The sequence below is a fragment of the Ictidomys tridecemlineatus genome, chromosome X (assembly GCF_052094955.1).
Source record: "Ictidomys tridecemlineatus isolate mIctTri1 chromosome X, mIctTri1.hap1, whole genome shotgun sequence".
NCBI lineage: Eukaryota > Metazoa > Chordata > Mammalia > Rodentia > Sciuridae > Ictidomys > Ictidomys tridecemlineatus.
In genome coordinates, this window is record NC_135493.1 from 21440681 (window position 1) to 21468667 (window position 27987).

At 47.5% G+C, this 27987-nt stretch overlaps 2 protein-coding genes across 10 annotated transcripts in view; one reads left to right on the top strand and one right to left on the bottom strand.

Annotated features, from left to right (window-relative positions):
- The window catches only part of Elf4 (E74 like ETS transcription factor 4), a 41510-nt gene extending 36534 nt beyond the window's left edge, over positions 1-4976 (top strand). For all 6 annotated transcript variants that reach the window (XM_078034286.1, XM_078034285.1, XM_078034287.1 and 3 more), the window contains one exon: positions 380-4976. In XM_078034286.1, the coding sequence (XP_077890412.1) occupies positions 380-1184 (805 nt within the window). In that variant the 3' untranslated portion in view covers positions 1185-4976. The remainder of the gene's footprint in view (positions 1-379) is intronic.
- A 4786-nt stretch (positions 4977-9762) lies between these two features.
- Bcorl1 (BCL6 corepressor like 1) overlaps positions 9763-27987 on the bottom strand; it is a 67442-nt gene continuing 49217 nt past the window's right edge. For all 4 annotated transcript variants that reach the window (XM_078034292.1, XM_078034291.1, XM_013356054.4 and 1 more), the window contains 5 exons: positions 25227-25393; positions 23778-23923; positions 16246-16323; positions 15022-15175; positions 9763-10552 (listed from right to left, as the gene is read on the bottom strand). In XM_078034292.1, the coding sequence (XP_077890418.1) occupies positions 10270-10552; positions 15022-15175; positions 16246-16323; positions 23778-23923; positions 25227-25393 (828 nt within the window). In that variant the 3' untranslated portion in view covers positions 9763-10269. The remainder of the gene's footprint in view (positions 10553-15021; positions 15176-16245; positions 16324-23777; positions 23924-25226; positions 25394-27987) is intronic.

The following is a 27987-nucleotide window of genomic DNA, read 5'->3' on the forward strand; positions in this document are numbered from 1 at the left end:
GTGTTCAATCCCCAGTACTGCAAAAAAAAGGGGGGGCACGGGGAGGGGCAGTAGAGTGGTCTATGGGGCTACAACTTCTAGATGCAAATCCCAGCTATGTGGTATTGGGGCAAGTTGCATGACCTGTCTGGGTCTCAGTTTCCTCAAGCTGTAAAATCAGATTCTTCTTAGTTCATGGGCTGTTTTGAGGCTTGAGAAAAATGTCACATGCCAATCATTTAGAAAGACTTCTGACCTGAACTAAGTATTCAATAAATGTTAGCTAGAACAACAACACATGTGCAAAATGCCTGCCACTCTGTCCCTCTTGTGCCCTCCTTCATAGCTGGTGGCAGGGTACCTCCTGCTTTAACAAACTTTATTTTCTGTCTCTTCTCAGTACTTCTTCAGTGCCCAGCAACATCCACCTAGGAGTGGCCCCTGTGGGGTCAGGCTCAGCCGTGACCCTGCAGACCATCCCGTTGACCACAGTGCTGACCAATGGGTCTCCTGCCAGTACTACTGCTTCCACTCAGCTCGTTCTCCAGAGTGTTCCTCCTGTGTCAACGTTCAAAGACACCTTCACTTTGCAGGCCTCCTTCCCCCTGAACACCAGTTTCCAAGAGAACCAGGTGGCAGCACCAGGGACCCCCCTGATTCTTAGTAGCCTCCCCCAACTGCTGGCTGGGGCCAATCGTTCAACCAACCCAGCACCACCCTCAGCCACAGGTGCTGGACCAGCGGGGCCCAGCTCTCAGCCCCCTGGGACTGTCATTGCTGCCTTCATCAGGACTTCTAGCACCACAGCAGCCCCTGGGGTCAAGGAGGGGCCACTGAGGTCCTCCTCATATGTGCAGGGCATGGTGACTGGGGCTCCCATGGAGGGGCTGCTGGTTCCTGAAGAGACCCTGAGGGAGCTTCTGAGAGATCAGGCTCATCTTCAGCCACTTCCAACCCAGGTGGTTTCAAGGGGTTCCCACAATTCGAGCCTTATGGGAAACCAGACTCTCTCTTCCCCCAGCCGCCCCACTGTTGGGCTCACCCCTGTGGCTGAACTTGAGCTCTCCTCAGGCTCAGGGTCCCTGTTTATGGCTGAGCCTAGTGTGACCACATCTGGGAACCTGCTGACTAGATCCCCAACCCCAGCCTCCTTCTCCCCATTCAACCCCACCTCCCTCATTAAGATGGAGCCCCATGACATGTAAAGGAAGGCATCACCAGTGTGACCCATCAGGTGAAGCTGAGCAGCATTTTCACACAGACTGACTTAAGTAGTGTCCTTGCCCTTACGTTTCAGTGGGATTCATTACACCTGATCCCCAGTCCCCCGGCCCTACCTGGCATCACCATGGCCAACCTATGCTCACTTTGAGCATCCCTGGCAGCAGACCATGGCCTTCAGGAGCACTAGGGGATATGCTCTTGGCAGGATATTGGGCTGACTTGGTGATAAAGGGAAAACCCCTGAGCCAGGGAGAAATTTGGGGCCAGAGCATGGGGGGGGGGTGTGAGAAGAGTCTGGCCTGACTGCATCTCACTGTCTACATTCCCTATGCAGGGAATTTACTATCCCGTATGTGAATATCTCTGTATGTATTTGTGTGTACTTGGGGTTCTGTATCTTCCGTTTTGGGGGGAAGATGGGGGTGTAGCTGTGAGGTCTTCAAGGGGTGGTGTGTTCCTCCATGGGTCAACCACAGAGAAGGGGATTTTTTTTTTAAAGGAAAAGCATTTTGTAATAACCTGTTCAAGCCAAGATTTGGTTGCTCTGAGACTATAGGGTACTGGTTGGGTCCCCCAAACCTGGAGAGATGTCACAGAGCTGGGATGGGTCCAGGTAGGAGAGCTTCAATGGGTCTATGTGTTGCAAAAGACACATGCCTAGGGGACAAGAAGGCTGAGTGGGATTGGACAACAAATGAAGAAAGAGAAGAGAACTCAGCACTGAATGTGACCCCCACAGGCTAGACCAAGACTCTTTTCCTAGAGTTTGCCACATTGCCTGCCAAAGTCATCGATGCTGGCAGGTCGCAAACTTGCCACTTCAAAGTGCTTTGCTGAAGGTTTAGTCAGGGAAAAGCACACCTCTAGAGTCAGACCCAGCTACAGGGTCCCCGGTCAGGACTGGGTTGGTTGAATGTTTGTGCCCAGGACTTGAGCTGTTGGTGTAACACCATCCTTCCACCAGACAACAGCCTCCTCTGGCACACTGCCCTAGGTGCCCCATCCTTGGCTCCTTCTATGTTACTTTTGACCCTGAGATTTTTCTAGCTGTCAGGCATTGCTGGGGCTAGTCAGTAGACAGCCCAGCCTGGGCCTGCCTCCATTCCTGCCTGTGGGCGTGTGCTGTGTAGTGCCTGCTCTACAGTCTCTGCTGCCCGTCCTGCCCTCTCACCTCAGAGGTGTGCCAGCCCACTCCCACAATGCCTACCACAGACCTTCTCCGGTGGGCTACTGCTCTTCATTTCCAACTTTTTGCACCTAATGCTGATTCCTTCTTCACCGAGAAGACAGGAGCCAGCAGGCATGAGTTATTTCATGGCTCCCTTTCTCTTTCTGAGGCTTGGGTGCCCTTCCCTTCTTTCTTCTTTGAATCTGCTCACCACTCCTGCCAAGTTTGGGGGCAAAACTAAGAAATGCCTGGAAGCAACTCTGGTGAATTTGGTTAATGTGAATCAGTGCCTCAGGACTTTTGCTCCGTCCTCGGCACAAAACCACCCACTTGATCTAACTACCTCCCCTGGCTGCTCTTTTCTCTCTTTCCCGTCCGTATTCTCTCCCACTCGCTTCTTCCCCAGGGAGGTGGCCCTGCAAGTGCATTTACTATGTTTCTAGCAGTTGGCATTGAAGTGCCTTTTTCTAATAAAATCAGCTTATTATGGACAATTTCCTGATGGTTGATAGTAAGCATTTTAAGAAAGGGTTATTGTTTAAGAAAAAATGGCACAAAGGCATAGCATGGATTAGGGGTGATCCTGCCCCTGACTGAAATGTGGCTTCTACCTGCCCACTCCTGCTCCACTCCATAGAAACATGTCACCTGGAGGTCTTCAGTACCCTATAGTGAAATCAAATATCTTCTCCACAGTTCTCGTCACAGTAGCTGGGCTCTCCTTCCCCCAACATTCTTTCTCCATGCCTGTGCTGGCTCCTTATCTGACACTTCAAATGTGGGTGTTCCCCAAGGGTCTCGTCATTCTCACGGCCTGGTTCTTCCGGGTGAGAATTAAATCTAGAACTCCAGTGCCTGCTTTTTCTCCTGAGATCCTGGCTCACATGTCTAGGGATATGCTGAATGTTTCTCCCCAAATATCTGTCAACTCCTCTATCAAATGTGGAACTTTAAATTCTTTCCACACACAAAATCAAGCAAAAGGCCATTGTGACTTGCCAATGTCATGACTTTCTAAGCTTCAAATTTCAGAGCTATCTGATGGCTGTCTTCACTTGACCCTGTCCCCATCCTGGCTCCTGAAGTCCAGAAGGTTTGCAATGCCTCTCAAATCTGGCCTGCCTTCCTTTCACATTCCCAGAGCCTCCAGTCTGGCTCATACTACCCAGAGTTCCCCCTACTCCAAACATCAACACCCTGCTCAGTGTGACCTGTCTAACCACCTCCCATCTATCAGGACACCAATCCTATCCTTCCCCCACTAAAAAACCTTCAGTGACTCCTCCTGGTTCACAGGTAGTGGTGATACTTAAAATATGTCCCCAATCCTTTCTAGATGCCCAGCATTAAACCTCTAGTTGCTAATTCATGAGGCAGTCCAGAGGTCCTGTGGGAAGAAAGTGGGAGTACTTGGAGAGCTCAGAGAAGGAACTCCAGAGGGTTTTTAAGTCTGGTGTCAGCCCCACCTTGGGGCAAAGCCCCAAGTCCTTGGCCTTCACCATCTGGTCCTATCTAACTTTCCCAGTCCACTTACACTGCTCCTTCCTCTGCCCCAGTGGATTGATCTGTTGGTCTTTGAACATCCCTCCATTCAAAATTTCCCAACTCCATGCTTTTCCTTTACTGGGTTCTGCTTAATCCAAATGCTCTTCCTATCCCCTAGTACCAACATGTCTGTCTTCAAGACTCAATTTCATGGAAGCCACCTCCCCAGACCAGCCTATCATTGAGTTCTTTTTTTTTTTTTTAACTCATTGCATTTGCCACTCTTTAGGCAACTGATCATGAACAGCCTGTGACAGCTCCTCTATTACAATCACAAACTGTTACTTAAAGCTTCAATGACCTGATTCTATTTAGTCTTCCCATTCAGTGTATTCCCTGATAGGCAAACTGTAGCACACATAGAACAGGGCACACTACAAAGCAGATAAGCATCAACAAATGGTTACTGATAGAGCTGGTGGGAGATGGGGACCAAAGTTTTGAGGTAGGTTACCTCTGACCTTCCCACTGCACAGGCACTCACCCCAGGTGCTCCACTGCCCAGGGCCTGCCCTCCCTGGCTCAGTGCCCTCATGGTACCCCCACCACACCCCCATCTAAACACCCAAGACTTGTTACTACTTTGAAAGTCCTTTTCCCCTAAAGAAACTTCCCTGTCCAGTTTCTTTCCTACTTAAAGTGTTAAAACAGCTAATCTGATAAACTAATCTGTGCTGGTATAGTTATGGGAAAGGGCTAGAGGAGAACCTCAGGAGAGAGGTTCTTTTTAAACAAATGACACTTAACCAGTCGTGGGACAACAACATCCCTGCCTTTGCAATGGTTTAAGGGAGTCAGGAGTCAAGCAATGATCCTCACCTCCCAGCAGCTGATGTGTCACCACTTAGTCCTCGCTCCCACAGCACTTTGTATATACCTCTTATTGTAGCACATAGCACAATGTAGTTCTTTAATTATGTGTTTATTATGTATGTTTCCCCTCCAATAGACTGTGAGCTCCTCAAGGACAGGGACTGTGTGTTAGTCACTGATGTATCCCCCAGCGCCTAGCACAGTGCCTGGCACACAGTAGGTGCTCAATAAATGTTTATTGAAAGGATGGATGAGTCCTGATTCCAATTATGGTGACTTCTGCCCTATACTATGGCAAGCAAGAGGAGACAGAAGGATAACCCATACTCAGGAGATATGGCAGCATGTTGACCCATCATATAACATTGCAGGCATCTATTTCATTTGTCAACATCTGTAGCTATCCCATGCACAACAAGGTCCACAGTAGTTCAGAGCTGTTCTCAGCTATGCCTTGCTGCCTATCACCCAGTGCCATAGGCTCTTGAACTGCCCTTTACCACTGTCTCTTTCCAGAGACCGCCTCACTATTATTTCCTCATGCCTTGGTGGGACTGAGTGGTGGAAATGCAGAGCCCCAGTGGACAAGACGGGACACTTATTCTAACGGCCACAAGCCTCCTGACCCCATCAAGTAGTCTGAAAGAGGCCTCTGGCACCAAAGCTCCCCTTGCCCAGGTCTATGGTGAGCCAACTTTTGCGTCCGGGGTCCCAGAGCCTAGGCCCTGGCGCCCGGACGTGGGGCCGATGTCCAGCAGGTGGCGCTGTCGAGCTGGCAACAGCGGGCGGGCTGCCCAGTGGCCCTCAGGAAGGAGGGGCGGTCAGGGCGGGGCCTACCGCTCTTCGAGGAGGCGGCCGCGGCCTGCGGCTTCCCGTACCTCGTCTGTGTCCCCGCGCCCCCAACTATCCCTGGGCAATTCCAGCCGAAGGCTCCATTGCTCCGGAGCTTCGAACTTTCCCTTCCGCCTCTGCCCCTTCTACTTTCCGAGGGGAATTTAGCAGTCCATTGACTGCCTTCCCCCTATTGGCCAGTCGTGCCCTGGTCCCGCCCCCCGCCCCCCAGCCCTCCCTCCCCCGGCTTTGCGGACCAGCAGGTGAGCACGCGGAGAGCCTGGCCTCCCGCGCTGCCCGCCGCAGGCTCTGGGACCACTGGAGCGAGCCCTCGGCCATCTCCACTGTCCCCTCTTCAGGGCCCCGCTTCTGTTCTACTCCCTGCCCCAGACTGCTTTTAACTACACTTTTCACGCATCACCGCTTTCTACCTTAAAATCTGAGAGAGATCGAGGCGCCCTTGACATCCATTTGCCCGCGGAGGGCCCTGACTGCCTTCGGCGCGAGTCCAGGCTCCGGAAGGGCCGGCGCCAAAATGAGGAGTCCGCACCCAGAGTCCCGACGCCGGGGTGACCAGCCCCCTCTGTGGTGGAAAGCCCACCTCTACGGGAATACGTGGAGTCCCAGGCGACCCTATTGCTGGGTTCCTTAGGCCCGTGCATTTTGCGTGCCCCACTAGCAGCGATGCAGGATGCCCTTGGGCAGATCCCACCCTTCCTAAAACATGTCAAGACTGGACACTAAATACCTAACAGATTTCCCGGTTATTAGAGTGTGGAAGAGGCAGGGATGTACTGCCCAATTCATCCCTCCACTACCCCACATCATATAGTGATCTGGATATTGTCCTCTAGGAATACAGACTTCAGGGCCTCTCAACCCTAAAGAGGAACATTCTGGTAAGATCATCATTAAACTGTAGGCTTGCGACCTTGACTCTGAGGAGGAACTAACTTCAGCTAAACAGCCCTGTTTTGTCTTCAGTATGATTCTCATTGGTCCGGAGGTCAGGAGAGTACCATTTGACAGATGGAGAAATGAAGGGCTGGGAAGATTAGGTACTCAGTCACAGTGGGCCTTGGTAGTAAGTAGTGGTACTCTTTCCCACACCACAGTGGAAGGATTAGGAGACCATTTAATAAGAAGTCGCCTATGGAGATGTGTATATCTCCTGCCTTGATCATTACAACCTGGCAGAGAAGGGCAGTAGAACTCTAGGTGGAAGGTAAAGTATGAAAACAAAACTGTTTAGTTCCACTTTAACTCCCTTCCTTTCTTAGTCTCCAAGTCTTTGTTCAGATTGTCCCCAGTTCAAACATTCTCCCCTGCCACTTCTAATGCCTACTTTTCTACTTGAATATTCAAGTGTCCATTAGGCATCACCTCTCCCAGAAAGTCTTTCCCAGCCACCCCCATCCCCTTAGCCCATCCCTTTGAGCTCCCATAGCATTCTGGGCCTAACTGAATCTTTACACTTAAGCACCGTGGCTTCTATCTACTGACATGTCTCACTGCTTAGCCACAAGTTCCAGAGGATGGACCTGAAATCAGAATCACTATGGGGTTGTTTGGGAAGATCATGGGATCAGAAAGCGGGTAGGGAAGGTCTATGAGGAAGATTAATGCTGTGGCTCAAAAAGGATGATGCCCCTCTATCTGAGCAGAATGACCCTGTCAAAGAAAGCTTCTGAGGCTTGAGCAAGGAGAGTAGCTCACAGTTCACTCCTGGTTATGGCTGAACCAGACCAGACACACAGATCTCCTTACCCGTTAACTGCAGCCACAGCCTACTGGAGCCACAGCAAGAGCTTAAAAGGGGGTGAGAGTGGCTGGGAAAGACTTCACGGGAGGGGTGATGCCTACAGGATACTTGAATAAAGTAGAAATGTAGCTTAAAAGGCTCAGCTCAGGCCTCTCCAACATCCCCCTCAAACTGTAACCACATATTCTAAAGCCTGCAGTGAACAAATCATATTTTTTACCCATTTTTCAGAAACAAGGAGAGTTGGGTGTGGTGGTGCACACCTGCAATACCAGCAACTTGGGAAGATTTCAAGTTTGAGGCCAGCCTAGGCAACTTAGCGAGACCGTGTCTCAAAATAAAATCCATGATGTAGCTCAGTGGTAGAGCGCCCATGGGTTCAATTTCCAGTATATCCCCCAACACACACACACACACACACACAAAAAAAAAAGTGGGAGGAGAAATTGTAAAATCAACCATGCCTTCAGAGTATCTGGGTAGCTAGAAACCAGAACTGTAAAAGGCCTACACTGCAGGGTGCAGGGGAGGCACTGACCAAAGGGCCAGGGCAGTGTAATCAGATGTGCAGCCAGGTGGGTGGTCCAGAGCTGGAAGGAGAGTCAGCAGGCAGGTGACTTTTTATAGGAGGATCATTCCCCACCACTACTAAAAAGATGGCTCTTCCCCTCCATCCTGATACTCCCGTAGCAAACACAATGCTCAGGCACAGCCTCCCAGACCAACGCAAGGTAAGCCAGATATTCTGTTTTCCCCACCAGCCCAGCCCCTGAGACTTGCTCCTGCCTTTTCTTTTCAGATCACGACCCAGTGACCCAAATGTTCATGAGCCAGTGCACGTTGCCTTCACCCTCTGCACCCCTGGGGACCACAATAAAGAGGATCCAGGATTTCCCCATTTACTGAATCTAGATGCCCATCTTAACCCCTGAAAAGCCTCAAAGGGAAGAAGAGTAAAGAGAGAAAGGAGACAGAGGCCCTGACACAGATTTTTCAGTATGCAAGTGTTTTTGACTCCATAGCCAGTTTTGTTTAAAATGAAACATAAAGAGCAGCCAGAATACACACCCAAATGCAAAAAAGTAAAGGCAAACATAAAACAAAATAAATCACACAATACCATGAATCCCAACAAACAAAAAATTAAAATCCAAAACCCCTCAACTTTATATATATATATATATTTATATATATATATTTTTGTGGTTTTTTTTTGTTTGTTTTTTAAAAAGGGAGAACAACTGTTCAAAACCAACTGGGCAGGGTGGTGGGGCTGGGGAGCAGTCCTACAGAAAGGGGGCCCAGAAATTCCCCCAGGAACAAAGAACAAACACAATACAAAGAAAATAACCACCAATGCTCCCGAATGGGTCAGGAGCCTCCAGAGAACAGATTGTCCCATCCTCAAACTGGCTTTTTTTTTCTTTTTCTTTTTTTTTCTTTTTTTTCTATTTTCTTCTTTTGTTGTTGTTGTTTAGCACCTGTACAATAAAACTGTACCATCTCCAACCAGAGCCAGCCATAGCAAGGCCCTTCTGCCTTTGGATGGTACATACTCTCTACAAGGATTGTTCGGAAAAATAGCAATTGGTAGAAAAATAAGAACAAGAGTGGGAAAGACAACACCACAGAGGAGGCGGGGACAGGGAAGCAACCCAAACTCTTCCCTCTTTCTCCCTGAACAGATCCAGCACTGGAGGCCCAGGGGCCTCAAGGCCAGACAGGAGGCCTGGTGGGGCCACATGTGCAGCCCAAGGCTCCAAATGGGAGTGGAGTCTGGGCTGGAGATTGGTCTCCTGCCCTTGCCTAGGGAGCAGCTGATGCCTGATTTCACATCTGGCAGTCAGTCCCACAGCCCTCTACAAAATCCAAAGGAGAATGGCAGAGGAGGGAGCAGAAAGGGGTGCTGCAAGTCTAGGAAGGGGTAGAGGTAGGGGGTGAGGGCTGGGAGATAAGAGGCTCAGTATCTTGAGAGGCGGAGGCCAGGATGGGGTGGTGTAGGTGGGGGTACAGGGGAAAAGATGCAAGAACAAACCCATATTGTGCACTCTGAGGGGAGCTGTGAAGAAAGCGGGAAGAGGGTATCCTCACCCCTCAGACCCCTTAACTCCCCTTTATTAGAGTAATTCAAATGAACCCCTCACCCTACAATTCTCTCCCCAGTAAACAGGAATCTCAAGATGGGAGGAGAAAAACTGGCAGGGGGAGGGGGAGCACCAAAGTCTCGGGATTTACCCCCAGCCCCCCAGCTCTGGGCAGCAGCAGCCAGCTTCCTTAATCACAAGTTGATGTCCCCCAACCCAGCCCCCTCCCCAGTGGGGAAAAGCAACCTGGGAATCACTCTTAGAGGGAGGGAGCAGCCCCAAAGCTTATCAAGAAAGAAAGAGAAAGGATATAAAGAAAGAGAAAGGAGGTAAAGAAAGTCCCTCAATACAACAAGTTGTCTCAAATCGTCACAGTGATACAGACTTATCAGAAACCAATGAAACAATACAAATTAAATACTAATAAAATAAATACTATGGAAGACAGAAGAACACAGGGGGACGGAGGGGGGTGCTCAGATTTGGGCTTTTCTGATTTCTCCTTTGGACAGGCCGCAGCCATCCAGGCCCACATTTGGTCTTGGTCATGCACAAGGAGGCCAGTCCAAGGCACCCTGGCACCACTTCCCACCACCCCCAGGGACCTCCCATCTTCAGACGTGGAGTTCAACTTTCCACCCTCATCACCAACCACAACAACAATGACGATGACAGGGAGATGAGAACTAATGTAACCAAAAAACAAAAAAATCCAGTCACTAATGCTGGCATTGATAAGGCGGCTTCTTGTTGGTCCGTATTATTGCCTCATTCTGCAGTCTGGTGCTCGGTGGGGGGAAGAAATAGGAGGTGAGGGAAGGGTGAACTTGAAGGAGAAAGAACAGGGAGGGGCTGTTTTCCCGTCAACTGTTCCAAGACTGGAATTCCACCTCAGACCCTAGGAGCCGAAGCAGCTCGGGCTCATAGGGCACTAGCTCCACAGTCTCAGATGAGCCTGGGGGAGATCTGTCGTCCAATCCACCAGGCCTCTCCTCAGGGGTAAGCAGCTGACTCGAGGCCACCTGCCGGTAGAACTCGGCCTTGGGCAGGGTGGTGATTTCAAAGTGCGGGAACCGGGCCTGAAAGATTCTAGAAGAGAGCTTCAGCCGCTTCAGGACATCCGTAAAGAGGAACCAGTTGCAGGGCCTAAAAAGGCAAGGACAGAAGTCAGGGAAGGAGGCTCGGGGTGCAGGGGAGCACCTAGGAGACACGAGATGCTGCCTGTGGAAAGCCCAATGAGCCCCCGAGGGGGCAAACCTAGCTCCTCATTCTCCCAAATCTGTCAGTCTGGCTATTTCCCACTAAACCAGGGGCTCTTTGGGTGAGGCTGAGACAAATATTTTCTCTTGTCCCCGAAACTGCCTGGCCCAGCTTTCATCTGAACACTTCCCCAATGACTGAGCTCTTCCAAAAAGAGGGAGCAGGAGGGACATGGGCCTTGGAGAGCTGAAACCTCAGCAGGCTTCCCCAGGGCTTAGCTTGCACTCCTGTGACCTGTGGCCCTGTGACCTGGGGTTTACCATGTGCTGTGACCACTCCTTCCCTGGCCCCCTACCCCTGCCAACCCTGGCTGGTTTCCCTTTCCTGTTCTCACTCCTGCTTCCTCTGCCTTCTTGTTCTCCAAGATCTTCCCTAGCACAGGGGGAGCCGTGGAGAAAGGCCTAAACTGCGGGTAATCCAAAAGGCATTTCTCTTTGGCTCTGGAATGCATTAGACAAGTTTTTTCTCCAGCGGCAGGCAGCACCGTCGTTTCTGCAGGCCTGGGGCTCACATTACAGCCAGTCTGCCTTTGCTGAGCACACCCGACTGGGCTGCAGCCTGGGGACAGCTGGGAGGGGTGCGAAGAGGCCAGTCACAGGCCAAATGCTTACACTGACCAAACCAGGAAGAAACACTACATCCTCATGTTGTAGTCCCAGTTTACCTGGTTTTCCCTCCTAGCCAGTCCACTGTCCCAGCTCCAGCACTTGCCACCTCTGGCCTGGGCTATACTGCACCAGCTCCTAATAGGTTTCCCTTTGCCAAGAGTCATTCTTCTGTACCCTTCCCACCCTCACTGGATCCTCTTGTTACAATTAATTTTTTTCTTAAAAAAAAAATCTTGGGGCTGGGGTTGTGGCTCAGAGGTAGAGCACTCACCTAGCGTGCATGAAGCACTGGGTTTGATCCTCAGCACCACATAAAAATAAAATAAATATATGGAAAATAACTTTAAAAAATGCAATTTAATATTAAAAATTTTTTTTTTACCCTTCACTCCCTGAACAGCTTCCTAGCTTCCTTCCTTTTTTTCTCCCTACTACTGGGGACTGAAACCAGGGCTGCTTTACCAATGAGTTACATTGAAAGCCCTTTTACATTTAAAAAAAAAATTGAGAGAGGGTCTCTAAGTTGCTGAGGCTGGCTTTGAACTTGCAATCCTCCTGCCTTGCCTCTGAAGTCACTGTGATTATAGGCATGTACCACTATACCCAGTTTCTCCCTGGAACAGCTTTCAGTGGATCCCCAGTGCCTCCAGGACAATACTCCTAATTCTTTAGCATAATATTAAATAAGACCTTCCAAAGATGACCCCATTCAACCTCTCAGCCTAATCTCCACCCCTAAACCCTCCCCACACTGTATCCCCCACCCACCAAGTGCCAGCCACCTGATATCTATCCCTGCTTTCTGAACTTCCTGAATTTGTGTTCTCAGTTCTTTTGCTCATGTCATGCCCTGTGCCTTTCTCTCCTTTCTGGGCCAGTTTTGATGGCCTATCACCTGTGAAATCTTTCCCCCAATCTAACTGAGCACTCATCCCATCTTCCATGGTTCTCAAGGCACTTGGTTCACACTTCTATTAGAATATTTCTAAGCCAAGCATGGTGGCACACACCTCTAGTCCCAGTGGCTCAGGAGGCTGAGGTAGGATCGCAAGTTCAAAGCCAGCCTCAGCACCTCAATAAGGCCCTAAGCAACTTAGTGAGACCCTGTCTCAAAATTTAAAAATAAAAAGGGCTGGGGATGTAGCTCAAGGGTATAGGGGAGCACCTAGCAGACACGAGATGCTGCCTGTGGAAAGCCCAATGAGCCCCATGAGGGGGCAACTCCAGGTACTGGATTCTACATCCAGTACAGAAAAAAGAACAACTTCCAATAGAGCCCACTACAGAAAGGCTACAAAAGCAACATTACTGTCTGTGGTCCCCTCTGGGGTCCAGGAATAGAAGCTCATGGTGGATTGGAACTTTTGTTTTCACTTGACACCCTTCTGAACTGTTTGAGCCTTATACAATAATAAAACTGCTTAGAACATTTGGTCTTTATTATTAGAGTTAATTATATACTTGTCTGTCTACTACAATAGACTGGATTCTTTGAAGCCCAGAGCTGTGTTCTGGTCCTCAAGGTTTGACCTGGTGCAGCTGCTTAAGACATGTTTATGAAATTGAATGTTCTGTATATCTTAAAATATCTACCCAGATCCACAATCCTTATCCCTAAAACGCAACATTTCTTCCAAATGACAGCAAACGCTTGTCATTGCATGTGATTAGGGAATGGAGTGTTGTGGGTTGAGAAAGGATGGGTTGAGAAAGAAACTACAGACATCGTACACTTGGCTCATCTTTCTCAAAAAATGGGGAAAACCTTCCAGAACTTGCTGGTAATCAGAATCTAGTCTGATAATTCAGAAGGCACTTCTGAACCCACAGAGCTTCAGAGTACCCCCCAATTCTTTGTTTTTTTTTTTTAGAATTTTAATATTTATTTTTCAGTTTTTGGCCGACACAACATCTTTGTTGGTATGTGGTGCTGAGGATCGAACCCGGGCCACACGCATGCCAGGCGAGCGCGCTACTGCTTGAGCCACATCCCCAGCCCCTACCCCCCAATTCTTTACTTATTTATTTTTGTGGTGCTGGGGATTGAACCCAGGGCCTCATGCATACTAGGCAAGTGTTCCACCACTCAGCTACATTTCCAAGCTTCTTACATTTTTATTTTGAGACAGAGTTCCACCAAGTTGCTGAGGCGGGTCTCAAACTTGTGATCTTCCTGCCTCAGCCCTCACGAGCAGCTGGGATTACAGGTGTGTGCCATGGCACCCAGCCCCTTCCCCCGACTTTTTAAAGACTTGAACTGTCCATGTTGTGCTACAGCTATGGGGGAAGGGCAGTTTTAGAACAAGCACAGGGGGATGTCACGTCAGGAAGGCAGCCTTGCCCACAGCCAGCTCTCAGCTGACAACATGCCTGCTGCCTAGCTCTCGGAGCAGCTCACGCAGTGGCATGCAGCCCTCGATTGCCCATTTTCTGTCCACCCCTAAAGCAGACTACCCTGGTCCTTTTACTGCCTGCAGTCCAAGATCCTGTTTCAGAGAAGGAGGTGCTGAACACTCTGGAGGAATTAATTCACTGTGCAATACTATATCCCAGAGGCCCCGCCCCACCCTCAGGGATCAGCTTCTGCTCAGAAGAATAAGGACCAAAAGCCCCTGAAACCTGATCCCTACTAGTGCCATCATATAGGCTATTTTTATTCTTATCAGGCCATGGGGGAAGGGATACAAAGAAACCAGGGTCTAGTGAGCCTCATAAATGGAGAAGCTTACTTCACACATTTCTAACCCATCATCCATCCGGCTCCCTGACCTGTTCATGTCACACTAGTTTGCTTTTTTTTTTTTTTTTTTCAAATAGGGTCTGATTGATCTGGGCAAGGTGGTGCATGCCTGTAATCCCAGCTACTTGGGAGGCTCAGGCAAGAAGATCACAAGTTTGAGACAGGCCTTGGCAACTTTGTGAGACCCTGTCTCAAAAAAATGGGTCTGATATTTGAAAAACAGATATCAAGGAAAATTATCCTTAAAATTGTTTGCCAAGGTAATCAGAGACTACTTCATGATGCAGGCTAGGAACACAAGGGCAATGGATCCCACATTCCCATTCTCCCAACCAGCACTTTCACACACTGATATGCTGGGAAGCCTAAGGAGAACCACAGCCCTGCAGGTTGAGCTCCCTTCTGAATCATCAAATAAAGAGTCAATTTTGTCAGGTATGCTACAGTCTCAGAACATGGGTACTCTATTACCAGACACACAGTCATCTGAGCTGGCAGCATTGATGCCATCACCTTGCCCACATTAAGGCTATGGGAAACCAAGCTGTGGATTGCTTAAAGACCCTAGTGGCTCCACAGCTATGGCTACCATATGTCCCGGCTTTTCCAAGAATCTCAATTGCAAATATTCTGTCTGGCTGTCCCCAGAAACCACAAGAATGTTCCAGGGATTCTAATAGTTCATCAGTCCTACAGATTATCTCTTATACACAGAACAGTATCCAAAGGCTTCAGGGAGTAAATCCAGATTTGGGGTTCTGGAGATTCACACAGTTGATGGACCTACTATAGACCGAGAGGTCCACGTACTCCAGTTTGAATAAAAGTTATGTTCAACATGGGCTAGAGGTACATGTGGGCACTTGTCACATGTTATCTTGCCTACACTCCACTGCTCATTTGCCAGGTCCTCATCTCCTTCTGGAGAGTTCCACCTTCCCTGAGAGGCAGGCTAGAGGTTGCCAGGATCCTGGCACTTGGTCCCTACAGATCTCTCAGACACTTACCCGCGGGACACTGACACTTGGAGGTTGTAGCAAGGGAGAAGAGGCTTGTCTGAGAGCTCAAACATGAAATCATCCTCTTCCAAATCATCTCCCTCTTGATCAGCACTCCCAGGAGGATTATGCAGGAGGTCACAGGTAAATCCGTCTTTTTGCTCTGTATGGAGAGTACATGGGAATTAGAACTTGGCTATACGTACGAAACCAAAGACAAAAAAAGCCAGTCAAAGAGGCATAAAGGGGGTGATTAGGAGATAAACAACAAGGCCATAGGTCCCTGGCTGGGATCAAGGTTTATTGAACCCATGGCTTGCATTCTTGGGAGAGCACGTGAAAGTTCTATTCCCCCAAAAGAGTATTTTGTGGCAGAGATTCATTATATTCCTCCACCTGCTGATTGGAAAAGGCAAGGTGATGTGAAGGATGAGCTGCCCAGCTGTTGGAGATTGAGGCCTGAAGATGCTATCCACAGTCAAGGGCAGGCTAAAAACACCTGCTCTTCTCTGACTGCAGCTTTCCCAAGCTGCTTTACTGCCTGATCCCTAAAGCCTGGGGGCTCATATGGTTCCCTTTCCAGCCACATGTTTGGGTGTGGCTGATTGAATTCCATCCCAATCTTCTCCTGCCCAGCTTCTCTCAAGCTTAGAGATAGTCAGTTCCCTTAATCTTCAGCCCCTGGCCCAATAGGCAAATGCTAAATGACCACCACAAAGATGTGCTGATCTTCCAAGAGAGGAAAGCTTGAGCCAGAAGGCTAAGGCTCAGAACTCAGCAGCTATCTCAAAAACTAGAGTGCATCATCAGGGGAGGGGAGGAAGGGAATGATAGCTGCCAGATGAGGATTTGGGTCCCTGTTGAGTAATACCAAAAAAAGTGTAGAGGCTCACAATGGGTGGGGGGTGGCTTCTGGGAGAGTTAAGACAAAGCAAGGGAGGAGAAAGGGACCTTGGAAGAGAGAAATTTTAAAGTACTCAGGGTGGGGAGTAGTAGAGGGCCAAGGAAGGATGGCTTTGTCCAGATGAGTTTCACATCTTCTCATTCCGGCAAATGAGGTCATGGTCTAGTGGTGGAGGGATTATGGTCTGGATTGAAATGTAAGCTACTAACAGGTGAGGAAGGACCTCCATATGGCAATTCCCATCTTTGAAAAGAATCAGTGAAACCCAAACCAAGTCCCACGTCTCTGATCCATAGATGAGGGTAGAATTCTTTCCACCTAAAGCTTACCCAACACAGAACTGCTGTAAAAATCCCAGGATACACCAGGATCACCTTCTGCCCGGCCCTGAAGATCTGAGAGGTGATCTGATGAAAGAAGAGAAGGCTGTGAGACAAGGAGGACAGGCTGGAGAAGGCAACTCGAGGAATGTCCATGAATATGGGGTTGGGGAAATGGGAAGGAAGGAAGGATCACAAGAGAGGCAGGAGTGACCAGACAGCGATCTGCTTCTTGTTCCCAGTCAGAGATTGCAAACCAGCAGCCAGGACCCCAATCTAACCCACTGACCACCTGAGATTTGGCCTAGTATTTAAAATGCAACCCCTAACACCTTAAAATTGGGAATTTCCATTAAAAATATGGATTTCTAATTTTGGGGGAAAAAAATTGAGAGGATCTGGCAACACTGCATCCACATTCCTGCATGTCAACAGTTGGCTGGAGGGAGCTGCGACATGTGCGGGCTCTAGTCCCCACCCAGCCTCTTCCCTCTTTTACACATCAGCCTGAAGGCATGTAGTTTTGGGACCCCTGGTTCAAATGGTATAGGTTATTCCTCTGCAGGCAGAATCCTACAGCAATCCCAGGATTTTCCTTCCCTGTTGGTTCCAATGTTAACATATTCAATCAGGAGGTCTCCACTTTAAAGTAAGTGGCTGTGGGTAGAGCTCAGTAGTAAAGCATATGCTTAGCATGTGAGAGGCCCTGCGTTCCATAGCCAGCTCCAAAAATAATAAAAAAGTAAGATGAGCATAATTCCTTCTGTTTTTGTCTTTGAAATACATGGGAGAAAAGACGATATTTATCCTCAAAAACACCTTTTGCTTCCACTCATAAGTATATACACCCAAAAGAATTACAAACAGGTGTTCAGGCTGGGGATATAGCTCAGTTAGCAGAGTGCTTGCTTTGCATGCACAAGGCCCTGGGTCCAATCCCCGGCAATACACACACACACATACACACACAAAAACAACAACAACAACAACAAAAAACAGGTATTCAAACAAAAACTTATCCACAAATGTTCATAAGAGCTCTACTCATAATAGAAAAAGGTGGATGGGAAGCTGAGAGAGGAGGATTCCAAGTTTGAGGGGTTCAATCCCCAATACCAAAAAAAAAAAAGGAAAGGAAAGAAAAAAAAAAGAGGTTTGGAAGCAGCTCAAATGGCCATCCACTGGATGGATAAACAAAATGGAGTATATTCATACAGTGGAACAGTATTTAGCCATAAAAGGAATAAGTATTGATGGGTGCTACGTGAAATAAAAAAAAAGAAAACTCATACAGGAACAAAAAAAAAATCCATACATGCTATGACCTGGATGAACCTTGAAAACATGATAATAAGTAAAAGAAGTCAGTCACAAAGGCCACATTTATAAGATTCTGCTTATATGACATGTTCAGGATAGGCAAATCCATAGAGATAGAAAGCAGTTTGGTGGTTGCCAGGGGCTGGGGAAAGGGGCAGATGGGCAGTGACTGCTAATGGGGATGGGGTTTCCCTTTGGAATAATGAAAATTTTCTGAAACTAGATAGTGGTGATGATTGTACAACATCATGAGTGTGTTTACTGTCACTCGATTTTATACTTTAAAATGACTAAAACAGTAAATGTTATGTTATGTGTATTTTACCACAATAAAAACTTTAAAAACCACTTTTGTTTCCAGGCTCTAAAGACAGACACAGGTCACTCTTAGTAACCTCCTTGCTTCCTGGTTAGGCACCAACTAGTGGAATTATTTCACCTCTTGGTTCCACCTGAACAAAAAGCAGGCCCACAGCTTTTATGACAAATTCAACTGTGCCATCTGTGGATGCGTGGCCCCGCAGTTATCAATATGGCAACCAATACAACTGGCAAGCTGATTTAGCTATATGTAGTTGCCATCAGCCCTCAAGCAACACCTGGGCAACAGGACAGGAGAGAGTCCAAAGGGCACAGGTGAGGTGAGGGCGTCACCTGCAAACCAAATCTCAGGAGGAAGTTGGCAACCATTCTTAAAGGAATGGAACTCATTTCCCCCCATAGAAAGCACCTCCACCACCAGATGCACCTTCCTTCTGGGTCATCTTAGCATTCTATTAACTGCTACCCATTTTTAGGCATCTTCTAAGAAACAAAGGGGTTCCTCCAGTAGGAGGGCATCCAGAGAGAAACTTTCAAAGCAGTGGTTGAGCAACCAGAGTGGGAAACCTTCAATCATGAACATTAGATCTTTGGTGTTTCAGGAAAAAACTTGGAGGTTGCACTGTCAGCTTCTGTGCTCTTTACTCTGTGTCACTTGAGAATTGAGAGCAGTTTCTTCTAGAAGCATCTGTCAGGTATGTAGGAGTCTACTCTGGGCCTAGCCCTGTGCTTGGTGTCATGGAAGATAAAGGAATGAGAATGTAAGTCTCAAAAAGACAGGATGTCTATTGGTCTTGTTCATTATTACCCAAACTGTACCTAAACCCAGTTCCTGGCACATAAGAGCTTAATATGGGGGGAATCACTATAAGGTGAGACTATAAAGTGCTTGCTCAACCAGCATGCCAAAACAGATGCACTCCTGCTGGTTGCCCCCTCCTCCCACAAGAGGTCACACAAGGATTCCATCAGAGCAGCCCAAGCTCACCACATTCCTGGGGCTCCTCTCTAGGGACTGTCTTCAGAGCCCCCGGCACATTCCTCTAATTCTCTGCACTGCCTGCAAATCTTTGTCATGGGCAGGTGAACCTGCCCTTCTGAGCCAGACAAAAGTTAACTGGCCCGAGCAAAGATGGAACAGGCCTATGAGTGGCACACAGGAGGAGCTCCAGGACCTGCTCAAAGGTGCAGCTTCAATACGCGTTCCATAGATGTTCACATACAATCAGAATGAAGTGAACTTCCTTTTCCTTGATCCTCCCTATTCCTACTGCAAAGCACAACTTTCAGTCCTTTCCTTGAAAAAGTTCCCTGGGCCCAGAAGTCCCCCTCTCCTACGTATATAATCAAAAAAATATGGAAAATGGATAGTAAAACACATACTTGTATCTGCATGATCATAGCAGCACTGTTAACAATAGTTTAAAAAAAAAAGGTACACACTAGCAGGGCACGGTGGTGCACACTTATAATCCCAGCCACTCGGAAGGTTGAAGCAGGAGGATCACAAGTTCAAAGCCAGCCTCAGAAACTTAACAAGGCCCTAAGCAACTCACTGAGACCCTGTCTGTAAATAAAATACAAAAAAAGGCTGGGGATGTGGCTCAGTGGTTAAATGCCCCTGGGTTCAATCCCTAGTACCAAAAAAAATAAGGTGTACACTGCCGAAAAGTCCACCAGTAGATAAAGGGAAAAGCACAATGGAATATATACACGAAGTGAAACATTACTCAGCATAAAAAGAATAAAGGACTGAGACATGCTAACACACGAAGAGACCTTGAAATCAGTGTACTCAAGAAAGAACCCAGACATGGAAGCCCCAGATTGTATAATTCCATTCATAACAAAATTTCTAGAAAAGGTAAATCTGTAGAGACAGAGAGCAGATTAATGGTTGCTAGGGGTGGGTAGGAAGGGGAAATGAAAGCAACTATTTCATGGGTATAGGGCTTCATTTGGGGGTAACAAAAATGTTCTGGAACTAGACAGAGGTAGTGGTGGCAAAATATATTAAATGCAGTAAATACTACTGGATTGTTCACTTAAATCATTAATTTCACATTACAAGGAGTTTTACCTCGATGTGCTTTTTTTTTAAAGCACCCTCAGAGCTTCATTCCAAGAGTAGACCCTCTCACCTCCATGTGAGCAGCAGCCTGCAGAGTTTCTCTGTTTCCTAGGGTTCCATAAACCCCTCCCCTTCTCTACCAGCTAAGTCACCAGCTGAGGGACATGAAAGGATTGAAAAAACAAAAAGCAAGCCGTCTTCAACATGGGGTCATACGGCAGAGGTCTCAAGAAAGAAAAACAAAATCCTGTGATTCAGTGACCTCAAGTGGTAAATTGCTAACCCTTCCATCAGTGGAAGGAAAAGCAGTCCTGGCACTGCCTTGGATGCCTTGACCAAGCTGTGGCAACTCTCTCTGACTCCAACGTTCCTTCTCACAGAGGAGGAAAAAAACATGTCTGTTTTCCTTCTGCTCGCTTGGATATTACTCTTTTCTTCAAAGGGTCAAAGGTAAATCAGTCACAGGCCTGCCTGTAATTTGGTTCATGGGGGAAGCCTTCCAAAGGCCTCTTGGGGGGTTTGGACAGCTTGATACTCCAAGCCCCAAAATTAGGTAGATAGTGTTTACTGTCTGGCTTCTAGTACCCAGCACAGCACCCAAAATCTAATAGGTGCTCAATATATGAATGGGACAGGGAGGGAGTGCCATTTGGTCCTTCATGATCTCACAGGAAATGAGCCTCACCTCAAATCAACCCAATATAAGAAAATCCACATTTACAACCCAGATGAATTACCAGCATCTTCTGCTTTATGAAAGGATTCATTACAGGATGCCTGTAAATAGTGACATTCTGCTGCATACATAGAAGATTTAAGTCACAGACAAGTCTTTCAGAGAACAGGGCCCTTGCACAAAGCAAGGGAAGCTGTACAGGAGGCATGACCCTGATGCTCGGGCCCCCTTGACCACTAGCAGAAAATAGAGCCCTTTGTGCCCTACAGGGATTCACCTTCATTTTTGTCCAGTGAGACCTCCATTGCGGGGAGGAGAATGATGATAATCTATAAAGTCTGGTTAGGCAAACACTTGGGAATGAAAAGAAAAAAAATCCCCCCAAACAAAATAGTTTCTAAAATACCTCAAAAATACCTCAGCCAGATAGGCAAGGTGAAAACAACAACAAAGTCCATGAAAATGTATCCAGGTGGGGGGGCAGGGAAGGAATGCTTCCCTAACCTCCAACCTACTGCTTCCCGCAGTCACTATCCAGTTACTCCAGTGGTTTCTGGAGAACTGGTGGGGAGGAGTCCAGAGATGAAAAAAGAAAGCGAAAAATACTCAGATCAAAGCATTGAAAGAGCCCCTGATGTTGGTTGCACAACATCATGAATGTCCTAAATGCTACTGAATTATTCACTTTAAAAGGTCATATTAGGTGAATTTCACCTGATATTTTAAAAAAGCCACTGAGTATTGTCCTTTTACCTTCTCTCTACCAAATAGCCTTTGGGGCCAAGTTCCTCCACCCTTCCTCGGGGAAGCCTGCTGACTCCTGCCAGTGCTTGCCTCCCTGGGGCTGAGGTCCTAACCTGACTTGCTAGAACTTTTCCTAACAGGCTAATAGAGCTCCGTCTTTGCATGGAGAAGTGGTGACCTAATCTCTAAACCTGCATAGCTCCTGACCTCCATTATTAAGCCACCTCATGCCTATGAATTGAGAAATGTTGTTAACATTTGAAAGAAGGTGCTCAGCCTGAATAGGGTAGAAGTACCAGTTTTAAGAAAAGACTTCCCAGTCAGGCATGGTGACCCATGCTTGTAATCTCAGGCCTGGGAGGCTGATGCAGGAGGATCACAAGTTCAAGGCCAGCCTCAGCCACTTAGAGAGATCTTGCCTCAAATTAAAAAGGGTGGAGGATGTAGCTCTGTGAAAACACCTCAGGGTTAAATCCCTGGTACTGTTCCCCCAGCAAAAAACAAAATTCTTCTCTGGATTTTGCAACATGAACGGCATTTGAGTTAGTTTAAGGAGATGTCAAAAGACTGATTAGGAGTTGGTATGAGTTGACAGTAAGAGGAAGAAGGGGAAAGAAGGGTTGGGGATATAGCTCAGTGGGTAGAGTACTTGCCCCGCCCTGGGTTCAAGGCCCTAGGTTCAAGCTCCAGTACAGCAAAAAATGAGTGGGAAAGGTGTTTATTTCTAATTTTTTTAAGTACCTAAAAAGTATTTAAAATGGTCTCAACATTCAAACTCTTTGGGGGGGGGGGTTAGAAAAAAAGAGTTCCTCTGCTTTCTAAGGTGGTCAGAGATAATAGCTTTACTTAGACCCAAAGAGTCCTGAGACCCTCAAGGAGATTTCTAGCCTGGAGAGGCCCCTGCATTGGCCAGTTTATGAAAGAGTTTCACACTGCCTTTATCATATTGAGATGTTCAGGATGTTCATCTGTGCCTCATTTTCCTGGGAATCCAGTGGAGTACAGATAACACATGTATATCTGAGAGAGAATGCATGTAAGAGGGGCCACAGAGAGCACATCCCTAGTGACTAAAGGGAATGATGGTTATCACTGACCCAGGACAAACGGCTGAATGGAAATCCAGAAGTTGCTCTATCCCTTAAGAACAGAGGTTTGAGGAGCCAGAGCTAGGGGGAAGAAAAATGGAAAAGGCAGCCCTCTTGCCTCCCGGGCTGAGGTTCAGTCAGGCTGGGAGGACTGAGGCCTAGATTCCAAGGTTCAGGCCAGTTAACTGGGAGGGGGGGTTAGGCAGAAGTCAAATCTCCATCAGTAGTCTTCCATCACCCTTGCTTTAATCCCCAGCTTCCACCAGTCTGAAGGCAGTGCACCCCACCTGTTTTTCCTTTCATCAGAAACTTCAGCTCAGGTTCACTGAGTTAACCTCTGTTTAATAGACAAATAGGCCATGATTGGGAACCCAGAATTGTATCTCTGGCAGGTAGGGTTTGGGGCCGGGGTTCAGGAATAAATAGATCCAAAGTCCAGGTAAGAGAGAGGTGAGAGGTCTTAGGTTAGTTGGTGCCGGGTCCAAGAGTTTCTACTGCAAACACTGAAGTCTCTAACCAGGTTCAGAGATAAAATTTTCAGCAGCACTGTTACTCAGGCAGTCTGAAGTAACAGCCAAGTGTCAAAGCTATGATGTCACTAAGAGGTGGGGTTCTGTATTACAATGTCAAATCTAGTGAGACTCCTACTGAACATATATAAGCTAGGTTCCACCTTTCCCCTCTTCCCCTGCCCAACTCAGTAAAGCTATCTACCTGCAGACTAACAGCTGCTACCCACTATGGAGAAAATAAGTGCATGGTGGCTTGTGGTCCTTACCATGGGCCTGGACACAAGTCACTTTTCCAGAAGGGACAGGTGAGGGTGGAAGAGATGAAATGGAGAGAAGGGGGATTACATCACAATAACCACTGGTAAGAGCTGTGAGGAATAAAAGGTTCAGGGAGGGTCCCAGGGGTTTCACTTTGATCACAAAGAGAAATTGCAAAAACAATAGCAACATGCTAAGCATCACTTCTTTGCCTCTGACATCCCATTCACAGCAAAGATCAACACATTTTGCCCCAAACCAGATCTACTAGCAGAGCTGCTGTCCCTCAAAGAGGTCTACACCAGATACCTAGTAAAATGGGTCCCCATGGGCTTCCAGGATCCTGAAGAGTTGAAATGTGGACACATACAGCAAGTGGCTTTTTATTTTAAAGTAGCTAGGGATTTCTAAGAAGCTGAAAAAAACACGTGAAGTAGGAAGGTGCTCCACATAGGTAGCTGTTTGGGATGGAGGAGGATGAAAAAGATCCCCTGACAGGTTCAGGAGTCAGAGGTCAGAGGATACTGGCTGCAAATCTCGGCCACACTTACCACTCAGAAAGCGTTTCATGGTGTCGCTGCTGGCCAGCTTCATGGCTGTCTGACCCGAGTAGGTGGCCAATGTGGGATCAGCCCCATAGGACAGCAAGAGCCACATGGTTTCCAAGTTGTCATTGACCACTGCATCATGAACTGGCCTGTGGAGGTGATATGGGGTGAGGAAAACAGGGTCCAAGTGGGAACTATGAGCTTTAAACTTCAGGCTACTTCATCAGAGAAAAAAATGAGATAGCCCTAGGATAACTCCAGTGGAACGTGACTAAGCTCCAGGGAGGGAGACCACCTCTGACCTGTAACCCCCCCATACCTCCTTCTTTCTCTGTGCTTCTTTCTCTTCCCTCCCCTTACTCTCTTTACCTCAGCCCCCCACCCTCACATCTTGGGATAGTCCCTAGGGCACAATGAGGTGCCACTAGTAGCTCAGGAGAGAATGGGTCCCTGATGAAGGTTAAAATTAAAACAGATACAGGGGTTAAGACCTGAAGAACCCAGGTGACTGCCCAAGAGCAGGAATGGGCAGAGCAGCTCCACACATCAGCCAGTGGCCAAATGGAGGCTGCAACTTTTGGTCTGGATCCCCCTGCTTGTCATGCAGCTCAGGTTTATTTTACCTAGGAAGTAGGTCCTCTGGTAGAACAGAGGGGAATGTAAGTTTCTCTAAGATGTAGCAAGTATGTATTTTTTTAAAGTGGGTAGGAAGCAAATTATAGTCAGGCTTGGTGGTATATACTTGTAATCCCAGCAACTTGGGAGGCTGAGGTAGGAGGATTGCAAGTTTGAGGCCAGCCTAGGCAACTTAGCAAGGCCCTGTCTCAAAATAAAATTTAAGGGCTGGGTTGCAGCTCAGTGGTAAAGTGCTTGCCTTGCACACATGAGGCCCTGGGTTCTATTCTCAGCACCACATAAAAATAAATAAATAAATAAAAATAAAGATATTATGTCCATCTACAACTAAAAAATATTTTTTAAAAATTAAAATGGAGGACTGGGGGTGTGGGTCAGTGGTAGAGACCCTGGCATTCAATTCCCAGAACCACAGAAAAAATCAAATTAGAAAAATCAAATCTAGAATCTTAATCTAAGGTCAGCCTCCCGTTAGTTCCTAAGGCCCCAGATTCTGCCTGAGACAGGGCCCCACCAGGATGAAATGAAGGAAGGCTTAGTGATCTTCCTGGTAAAAGCTGCATGAGATGGGATGAACCTTGGAAAATCTTAGCCTCCCCTTAGTAAACAGAGTGGACTGGCCATCCAGGAATTCATCCTGCTCTGAACTGGTTCCCTCTTCAGTCTACAAAAAATTTTCCAAAAGGTTTCCTGGAAAGGGCTCTCTGCAACTCGCTGCTTGGTGTGCTACAAATGTCCAGGCTGGGGCAAGTTCTTTTCATGGAGGGGCTAAGCTGGAGATGGGGCTGGGCCTCAGAGAAGGAGAAACTTTCTTGCCTTGTGCCATCCTGTGCACTACAATTCACATTGGCACCATGCTCCAGCAGGATGTTCAGGATGTCAGTCCAGCCCCGGGAACAGGCCTCATGCAGGGCTGTGTAGCCAGCATTATCGCGGTGATTGACATCCTCACTGTCCTTCTGGAGGCAGTACAGAACAACGTCCTGTGGGGATAGGGATAGCTCCATGAACAAAGAGAGATCAAATTCTCAGAATCATACCAATTAGACTTGAAGCCCCCCCCCCAATATGTCTCAAAATCTTTCTTCAAAGAAGTCAGTTCTAGCCAGGCATGGTGATTCATGCCTGTAATCCCAGTGACTTGGGAGGCTGAGGCAGGAGGATCACAAGTTCAAGGTTAGCCTATGCTTAGGGCCTCACTCAGCAATTGAATGAGGCTCTAAGCAACTTAGTGAGATCCTGTATCAAAATTAAAAATAAAAAGAGTTTGGGGTGTAGCTCAGTGGTAAAGTGCCCCTGGATTCAACCCCTAATACCAAAAAAAGAGAAGTCAGTCCTGAGCCACCAGTCACCAAGACCCCAGCTCTGGGCCATTTCCTTGGCAGTGGAGAGGCATTTTCTTATGATAAATAGCACTCATCTAGGTAGTTGTCACTGGGGTAAGGTCCTCAGAGGAGCTCCCCTGCCCACACAGAGCTCATACTCCGAGACCTGGACTCCCTGAGCTTTGTGAGCCAGCTCCAGTCCAGGGAAATGATGAGGCGTGGTACTGAGCACAGCTTTTGGTGGTGATTCAAGAACTGGGAAGGAAGAATTGTTTTAAGTACCATCCTTGGATGCTGGGCTCAGCAGGAACAATGTTTCTGCCAGTTCCAGCCCTTCCCTCAAGTCAGGATTTTTCCAAGCATAATTTAGTCATTCATCTATACCTTAATGGTTAACTTCCTTGGGCTGAGCAGATAGGACCAGAGGGAAACGCCAGTAACTTGAAGCACCCTAGCTGGGATGGATGAGGCCTTGGGTAATGGGCTCAGTAGATACTGACTGACTGACTTTCAGAACAAGGTACTTGCTATCAGCCCTCTTTGGGGCACTAGGAAATGGGAATCATAGCCCTTCTGCTTGATACCTCAGAGGCTAGCTGGCCAGAGTGAATGTGTGTGTGCCTGTATTGGCGGGGGGGTCAGGGGGTGGGGGGTGCTGCCACCTGTCTTCAGAAACTGGCCTCCTGCCATCCTTACCATACAGATGTTCGCTTCCAGACAATTCCTTTCCTTCTAATCCTGACAGGCTGCCCTGACCTCTGCTTTTGCAGTGATGGCCTGTTTACTGGTTTTGCCTCCCACACATGCACACAAGAAAATAACTTTGAGGGCCAGATGTGGGCTACCATGCCCGAAACCCCAGCATTTTGGGAGGCTGGGGCAGGAAGATTCCAAATTCCAGGCTAACCTTGGCAACTTCTGCTAAGGCAGAAGGATTCCAAGTTCAAAGCCAGCCTTAGCAACTTAGCAAGACCTGTCTTCATATAAAAAAAAAGAAAAAGGACTGGTTATATACTCAGTGTTAAAGTGTCCTTGGGTTCAATCCCCAGTACCAAAAGAGAAAAAAAGATGGCCATAGGAAGGAGACACTATCAAGTCATAACAACTCAGCTCTCCTGTGCTGACCAGCCTGGCTGGGAGTGGCAGTCTTGAAAGGAATAGAAACTTGAAAAGAAAGCATGCTATTTGGGCATGTTGGCACATGCCTATAATACCAGTGATTAGGGAGGCTGAGGCAGGAAGATTGCAAGTTCAGAGCAAGTTTCAGCAATTTTGCAAGGCCCTAAGCAATGAAGTGAGATCTTGTCTCTAAATGAAAAAATAAAAACACGAGAGGACGTGGCTCAGTGGTTAAATGTCCCTGGATTCAATCCTAGTACCAAATAAATATGTAAATAAATAAATAAAGGGCTGGGAACATGGCTCAGTGGTTAAGTGTCCCTGGGTTAAATCCCCAGTACCAAAAAAAAAAAAAAGGGCATGCTATGTAATTCAGCAACTCTACTGCTAGGAGAAAATTCTGAGGAAATCATCAGGGCAAAAATACATGGTGAAGAGAGTCTGTATCAAGAAAAAGTGGAAAATGACAGAAATGTGTGACAACATAATTTAATCATGGTAAATGAAGCAGTCTTTTAACCCTACCCTGGCACTTGGAAATCAAAAGATCTTGGTTTGAATTTTGACATATATATTCACAGTATTGAGTGATCTTAAATATATCATTTAACATTGTTAAGCCTCCATCTTCTCATCTGTAAAATGAGGATGATAAAGTCTATCTCCATAGGCTTACTATAATCAAAACTCTTATTAACATGACAAAAGGGGTGTTCAATAAATGCCAGCTGCCTTTCCTGCCTACTTTTCATTGTATGGGGAAATAGTACAAGGTGAGGTTTGTTCAACTCTGCCCCTCAAGCATGCTCCTGACCCTTCTACCAGAAGCCAAAATTAGGGGAAGGTGCAGAGGAGATGAAGAGTGAGCAATAACTACCCCTGGTCCTCTCTGAGGGTGGGAGCTACCACAGAGGGAAATTCAAGGCGAAGTGAAAATCCCAAAATCCCCATCCTGGCCTAGGAATGCAGTGGGTGATATTGTATTACCATTTCAATTGCATTTATCCCAAACGGGCATTCAAATAAGCCTGCATTCCCACACACTGAGATCAGACAAGGGGCAAGGCAGTCCCACAGGCTATGTGGGCAGTAGAGGGAGGCCAGCTGGGACTCAAGCCGAAGAGGAGCCAGTG